The 7605-nt window shown below is 47.2% G+C and overlaps 1 protein-coding gene across 4 annotated transcripts; it reads right to left on the bottom strand.

Moving 5' to 3' along the window:
* Positions 1–136: 136 nt before the first annotated feature.
* tagln (transgelin) lies at positions 137–6865 on the bottom strand. 4 transcript variants are annotated; one of them, XM_018740416.2, is made up of 6 exons: positions 6708–6865; positions 2803–2845; positions 1535–1726; positions 1110–1281; positions 874–976; positions 137–695 (listed from the first exon to the last, which is right to left on the bottom strand). In XM_018740416.2, the coding sequence occupies exons 2-6, from the start codon at positions 2812–2814 to the stop codon at positions 551–553; spliced, it is 624 nt and encodes a 207-aa protein (XP_018595932.1). In that variant the 5' UTR covers positions 2815–2845; positions 6708–6865; the 3' UTR covers positions 137–550. The 4 variants fall into 4 exon arrangements, with proteins under 4 accessions (XP_018595932.1, XP_018595931.1, XP_018595934.1 ...); XM_018740415.2 differs by lacking the exon at positions 6708–6865 and adding an exon at positions 6563–6660; XM_018740418.2 differs by lacking the exon at positions 2803–2845.
* Positions 6866–7605: the final 740 nt, after the last annotated feature.

The raw sequence follows: 7605 nt of genomic DNA, 5'->3' as shown, positions 1-7605 counted from the left end.
GGTTTGACTGCATTTTCCTGTGTTGCTACAATTAAATCACCCTGCTCCATGTGTTAAGCTCAAAGAAGCCCATGCTATGCATTTAAATCGGAATGAAGGATGCCTTCATAATTATCTTCATAGCAGTTATCATTCATATTGTCAGAATTGCGTTTTTATTAAACTTCAACATACTTGTTACAAGTTAGTTTTACAAAACAGGCTGCATGTGGTTTTGTTCCTTAATGTTCAGGGTTTTAATTTACAATATACATGAATGAAATACTTTATAAGCATACATGCATATCAGTGTGTGGAGAAGATCAATTGTTTTGGTTAAGACTTGGATGGTATGTCAAGTCAGTTTGCACATCTGTCAGTATCTTGGTGTCTCTTAGTCACTCTTTTGTCTGGAATCTGTGAAGTCCTTGACTAGTCGGACCCATTTTTTAAGACTGAATGTTGTGAAGCTGGTCCAAGCTTGGATTGGCTAAAGGGCAGGAGCAAGGGGTAGGGTCAGAGGGAAGGAGGGGCCTTGAAATGAAGGGGATGAAAGGCGGCGGAGGGGGCCTCAGTTGATGATCTGCCGGGGTCGGCCGTACCCTGTCATTCCAGCCTGGGATGCTCCTTTGTTGGACCCCATCTGCAGCCCAATGACATTCTTGCCCTCTTTCAGCTGGTCGTCAGAGAAGTCCCTTCGGTTCTCCTGGGCTTTTCTGCAATATAATGGACATCAGTTGAGTTTATAGGGTGTTGCTGATTACAAAGAGTAACCCACAGTGCTGACGTTGCAGCTCTGCTTTAACATGACAGAGGGGAGATCAGGTTGGAGTTTAAGGTATCTGGCCCCTCTCGGCAGAGCAAGGCTTCCAAGCACAGGTGTTAGACGCTCACTTGTGGAACCAGTTGGGGTCACCGCGGTAAGCGCCATCATCCTTGGTAACTGCTATGCTGCCCAGTGCCACCAGGGTCCGCTGCACTGCTGCCATGTCCTTTCCTGCATCCAGACAGGAAAGCACAGATTGCAATTATGAACACCTGCACAACCATTGACCAGTGGGAACTAACACGAAACACCCACTGGCAAAGACGCACAAAGGATTTGAATTGCTCGCCTGATTTCTGCTTACCCTCCCAAAGGTCCACTGTCTGGAACATGTCCGTCTTGGTGACCCCGTAGCGCTCGGCTGCATTCAGGAATTGAGCGATCTGTTCCATCTGCTTGAAGGCCATAGGAGAGGTTTGAATCTTCTTGATAGGCTTGTCTCCAGGATAAAGGGTGTTAATCAGCTCACTCAGCACCTACAGAAATAGAGGCAAAACAGGATGACCTGATCATTCACAGCGATGCAAAGAGAAGCCTTGATACTGAGATCCATGCAGATCAGATAAAGATAATGGTGGAAGCATGAGTTGTGACACTTTGTGAGGTGGCAGTCAGCACCTGAACCGAAGATCATCTACATTTTCAGTATTATCCAGGAGACATGGATAGCTCTTTCACTGTAGGTGGTTTGGAAAGTTATTGCATAGGGTGAGATAGTTATTCACTCACACAGCCATCTTTTAGCCAGACTTGAAAGCCAGTCTTTCCGGGCTCAGGTCGACCCACTCCAGAACCACACTGGGCCACAATCCACTGGATCAGCTTTTCCTCAAGCTCAGGGTCGTACTTCTTGTCAATCTTGCCCTGCACCTCACGGCTTAGGCCATAGGCGGGACCTTTGTTAGCCATACCTGGAGCTCCCTGTCAATCAGGAGATATGAAACATGATTAACAGAAAAGAAGCAGAATGATCTGAAAGTTTTTGGGAAAAAAAATTATTGAAACTACGCCAGCCTCTGTTCCAAAGCATTGCTTGTATGCAAACGCAGGTCCTGGGGGGCCTGACGGTTTTTGCATCATCTTCTCCACAACACAATTGACCAAAGTGAGTCTCAGAGATGTTTAAATGTTCGCCTTTGGTCATAAGTTAATTTGAAGTTGGAGAGAGAACTGAGAAATCTTTTCAATAGCGTGGTCCTCCAGGACTAGAGTTTGCAGTGCAAACAAGACCCCATGCCTGATCAGAGCCATAGCAACAATCTGTGTTCTCCTGCTTTTATAGTTACTATAAAACTTCAATTTTAAGGTATTTACGTTTGCAGATGTAGACACAAAACACGACAGCACATGCAGTTTGTTGCTAAATGTAATGGTTGCATCTGATATCATAGAGCATTTTTTTAAGGGAGAGGCGTCCATAAACCTTTGCTAAACACAACAACCTGTCTGCAATGTATTCCATGCAGCTGGCTGTATAACTTTGAAGCTTATCTGAAGGCATATTACTCTGACTTACCTGAAATGGACGCGTTGACATGGATTTGCATTTATACCCTTCTATCTTTTTCATTTGAATACCAAATCATTCTATATGCAGCAGTGCCATATTTTGCTTGTACATTTCTGCTGTTCAGCCACTGTAAAGGACTCTTTAAAAAAAATGTGCTTAGACATGCAGGCGATTGCACCGATGAGGACAACATGCATAGTAAACCATGTGAAATTGCACATGAGACTGTACCAGCCCCCATCCTATAGTAAAACCCCAGAAGTCAGACGAGATCATATAAATGTTGGCAGGAGTGGTGGAATGGTACAGTTTTCTGCACAATGGGAGCTCTGAACTGGCAAGAGTCAAGCTCATACACACATACATACACACACATGCAGGCATCACTACCTCCGCTGACCAACGCACAGCTGAAGCAAACCTCACGCATTCGGCCGCTGGCGTAAAGCTCACACACAAGCACACTCATCCCTGGTACCACTGTCACCTGGGATGCCATCTTGATGTCAAGACACCACGACTTGCTGGGCCTGGGGGGAGGGGTTAAAGGTTATAGTCTTGGCGCCACCCTGACACAATGACCAAGTGAGTCTGAAAAGTTGGGTGATGTGTTTCAAGGCTGGTTGTGGCTCTCACTGCTGCCAGCATCACATCCGACCTGTGTCAAACCCATGTCCTAAACAGTTGCGTTTCTCCTCTTCCTTTCCATCGTGCTGAGATCTTTAGGGAGAGTCATCAACAGTCGAACACTGCGAGACGCATTCCTACTTACAGGTTTGACCATCTACTCATATGTTCATATGTAGTATGATTCTGCAGTGACAAATCTCACCATGAATGAAACTGCATTTTGGCAACATGCTCCTTGCTCTTCTTCTGAATATAACAAAATGAAGCGGGAAACTGGACTTTCTGAAGTCACTCTTGCTGTATCACATTGGCCCCACCTCCCTTCCCACAGTGTCCTGCACCGAAGCCGTTTTCTTAACAACCTGACAACTTCTTTTTTCACTTGTGATGAACGGCACATATTTGCAAAGGCAACGGACAGTTTGAGTAGCTTTATGCAGAGTACTGGCCAACAGAGCAAGCTTGTAACAGAACAAGTGTTGTCTGTTAGACACATGCCTGTTTTTATTTATTCCTCTTTTTTCTGATGTACAAGGTACACAAAGGGGGGAGCCGCAATTATTTCAGCACCTGGGCTTTTCACGTCAAACCAGAGCCATTTGAAAGGGCTCAAATGAACATCTGTTAATTCATGGAGTTGAGTTTCACTGGTCTCGCTCAACATGGCTCCAGGCTGTGGCTTGGCCAGGGCCGCAACTCTAACTCAATCCAGAACAGGACAGACCAGTAAAGGGAAATAAATGTTGACCCACTAGATTATATGAACGTTAGTCATGGATTGTTCCCTCTGGTGAAGAACCATAACTGGAATGGTTAAAGATGTTTCCCATTGGCCCAACTGGCCACAAGGGCTGAGCCTTAACCCGAAGGCCTAACAAAAAACCTGCGCTGGAACGAACAACCCTACCATGTTTTCTCACCGAGTTGATCACGAAACACCCGCATATACAAAAGCCCGCATACCACTCGACTCTGTCCAAAGCACGGTGGTGATACATCCCAGCATGGTTTTGGCTAGGCTTTCATATCTTTGCAGCTCTGATTCCTGTTGTTAAATGAGACCGACCATAGCATTGCTGCTATAAACAACATCCACCCTAATACATCCCTCCCCATCTCATCCTGTCAAACACAAACTGCGCCATACAATGTGTTTACGTACAGGGCATAAACTCTTAAAAATGTTTTCGCAGAGGAAACTCTCGCCTGTGTAAATACAGCGGTCGTGTGCAGGTATGTAAATGTTCAGCGCTGTACTGTTATCTATCACTATGTGTGTATGTACGTATGTATGTGTGCGAGGAGTGTGTGTTTGTAAATTTCTCTTCCTCCACAGCTGGGGTAGGTTGATAACTCACACAGCTGTCCTCATGTCACGTTAGTATGGTGGGGTGGGGCGATGCAGAAAGATCCTGTTATTCTTCCATTCTGGACGTGCTGCTGCTTGTCGTCCCCTGTCCCCCCTGCTTCTCGACTTTCTCGGCGTCCAGCGTTCTGCGAAACTGCCTTCGTGTTGAAGGAAGCCGAAAGTGCCGCGGTTACGCCGGAAGGGGTTCGGCCGCCGTACGGTGGCAAAGGTTTGTGGAAGCGTGTAAAATACCAGGAAATCACTGACGCCGCAGCGAGTACAAGAAGGAGCAGCTTCCGTGAGCATCGGGGAAAGCTGTGCAGCTCAGATAGTGGGTCTGCAGAGCTGCGACGATCTCTGGAATAAACACCCCAAGAATGACCTAAGCGCTGTTGCCTCACACTCTGGGATGGGAGGAGAACCACAGAGGCAAAGTTGCCAGTTGGCAGAAGCAAGATCCAGGCAATCATATATACAGAATATTTTAAGTTAGTGAAGGGCCTAAGGTTGATTTTGGCTTAATTCACGCCTCTTTACTGACACCGGTGCGAAATCGAAAGGCCCCTGTCGGAACTGCGGCAGCAAAGCGAGCGACGTAGCAATTTGTACTCTCTCTGCGTGTCCTTACGGAAAACTCGCTCGACGGTTATGCGTGCTAACCCTCTCCAGCGGTTTGCTTTCTTCCGAAAAGTGCCAAGGGGCTCTATCTCGCGTGTTTGCGTCGCTCCTCAATGCCTGCGTGCGCTAAAATATTATATTTCCCCGCAGCTGCGATTCACCTCGAGGGCAAAAACTGCACTATTTTCTCATAAATGCCAAAAATTTATAACGTGCTCGTTTTAGGGTGCTGGGAAACAACCATCCTGTTCTCACTGTCATTCACATATTCTGACATGCTCTTCTCAGACAAGTCTGGACATGGAAGACCTTCAGGTATGGCACACTGGAAAGAAACTGAAAACAGTCATAACAATGATGTTTTTCCTGAATTCTCCTCGCGTGGCCGTAAAAACAAGTCACGATGAAATTCAGAACGCTACCGCTCTCGCAAACACCCGCGGATAATCCCCCTCCGACCGTACAGGCCGAATTAATTCATCGCACATGGTGCGAATTAAACTCTGGAGTGCGATGCAGCCACGTCTCCCTTCGTGTGTCGATGAATGAAAATGTCCTCGTTGCTGCGTCTTTTCTCTCGCGTTCTGTTCTGCTGCCGTCCACCTCTGTGTCTTTCGTCAGGACCTGCTGACTTCACAGGGAACAATGCCTGTATGCACAGTATTACAAAAAATCGCCGGCTTATGACATGTGTTTGATTTTCTTTCCGTGTTTGTACTTCTGACTGTTCATTTGTGCTGTGTTGAGTAGATCTGAGTCTCTTTCTTTCACACTCTCTCTCTCTCTCTCTCTCTCTCTCTCCCCTATATGTGTGTGTGTGTGTGTGTGTGTGTGTGTGCCAGAGCATGCCACGGCCTGTGTGGCTGCGTCTGTGTTTCTTTCTAGTTGACAAGGAGTGTCTCCCTTCAAGAATGCCTCTGTCCCAGCCAGTGGACTCCAATTAAAAGCCCATTTATGGCACTAGGTTGCAAGTCCAAATACGCGAGCTGCAACCTGGGATTCCACTGACACGTCAGGGTTAAGCGCAGTCAGCATTGTGATCAATGTCTCATAACTCCACGGTTTTTTTTTTTTTTTTTTTTTTTCCTGGGACCTTTAGCTGCGCAAACAACGGAACGTCAGCAGGATGCTACAAGTCTCCGTACATCTTCTGGGTCCCTGCCACAGCCTATAGTTTCCATACACGAAAAAACATGCAAAAATACGAGGCTGGCAAAGAGGCGAACCGGTAAAAAGAAAACGTTAGGTAAAAGCAGAATGTGCATCGTGTAAGAATACACGCAGTAATAAAGGCAAAAGTACCGAAATGAATGCATGAAGGATTCTTTTGCGACCGTCTCCTCATACAGCAGAAACACTTTTGCACACAGAGGCAACAAGGAGCGCAGAGACACATCAAGTCTTGGACAGGCCTTCTAATTCAGCTGGAATGCAGGACTGAACCGTTTCTGCTCTCTAATGACCTAAATTAATTCAACCGCTCGGTTCCGTACAGAGCGCTATTGTTCAAGTGAGGAGAGAAAATGAGCACCGAGCTCCAGCGATAAGTCTGGTTACGCTCCCAACGTCTACGTCCCAACCTCTCTAAAAGCGCTGACATCCGCTCACAGCAAAACCAGCTCAGTGTAAATTACAAGTCAGACCTACTTACTCTGCGGGAAGAAAAAAAGTTGAGGTCGAAGAGCCTTTGCGCAGACAGCAGTGATTCCGGAGTGTGTTCGCTCGCGCCTGTGCCTGTGTGGGTGTGTGCGTGTGTGTGCGTGTGTGTGTATGTGTGTGTGTGTGTGTGTGTGTACCTCTTGCTCTTGGTACAAGCTGCGTGCAGCGTCCTCTCGCTAGGAGTGCCGACTTAAAAAGAGCAGATGAGTTGAAGTGACTTCACCGCATTGAGTTAGTTTGAGATGAGCGAATGGCAGATAGGAAACCAGTGCCTTAAAAGGACACGGCCACCCCCTTCTCTCGTACTCGCGCTCTCCTCCCCATCCCTCCCTCCGTCTGTCTTTCTGGTGTCGGGCTCCCGCTCTCTTTTTTCCTCCCTGTTAAAAAGTGCCTCCTTATTTGGGAAGAGGACGGGAAGGGAGCGAGGAGATGCAGCCAAACGGCTTGGTTTGGTCAACTCAGAGCATTTTCCAAATACCTCCTTGTACCACTTGCTCTGCAGGAGAGGGAGGGGATGGCAGAGACGAGAAAGAGCTGGAAAGACTAGTGGTGGATGGCTGACATGGTGGGGGGGGGGGGTATAAAGATGGAGAGAAAAAGACTGCTTATGCTTTAGTATGCTTCAGCAATGCATGTTCTTCGCTTGCAAAGCAGGATATACATATTTTTTCTTGTCATTGTTGACTTTTTCACTCGGTCTATTTAAACTTCAGGACCATCCCATCCAACATTTGAACTATCCACATTTGGTCGCTTCTACTTCTTAACCGGCAGACCACCCATTCGGCCTGCGTCTTACACGAAGTACACGGATGAGTTTAGTGCCGTGTATTAACACGCAAGACGACAACGAAAGCAGTGCGACCACAGCCAGCGGAAAAAGGAGCAGCAGGAGGACCAGAAGGTGGCTGCGAGTGATGGACGACTGCAGCCCAAGGCCAGCCCATTTATGTCCAAGACGCTGGTGACAGTGTGCTATCGCGCACATGGGACGCATCCCAGCAAGTTAGAAATTCCCATTCGATGACTCCCGCC

The sequence above is a fragment of the Scleropages formosus genome, chromosome 10, assembly GCF_900964775.1.
Source record: "Scleropages formosus chromosome 10, fSclFor1.1, whole genome shotgun sequence".
In the NCBI taxonomy this organism is placed as follows: domain Eukaryota; kingdom Metazoa; phylum Chordata; class Actinopteri; order Osteoglossiformes; family Osteoglossidae; genus Scleropages; species Scleropages formosus.
This window is presented reverse-complemented; position numbering and strand designations above follow the sequence as displayed.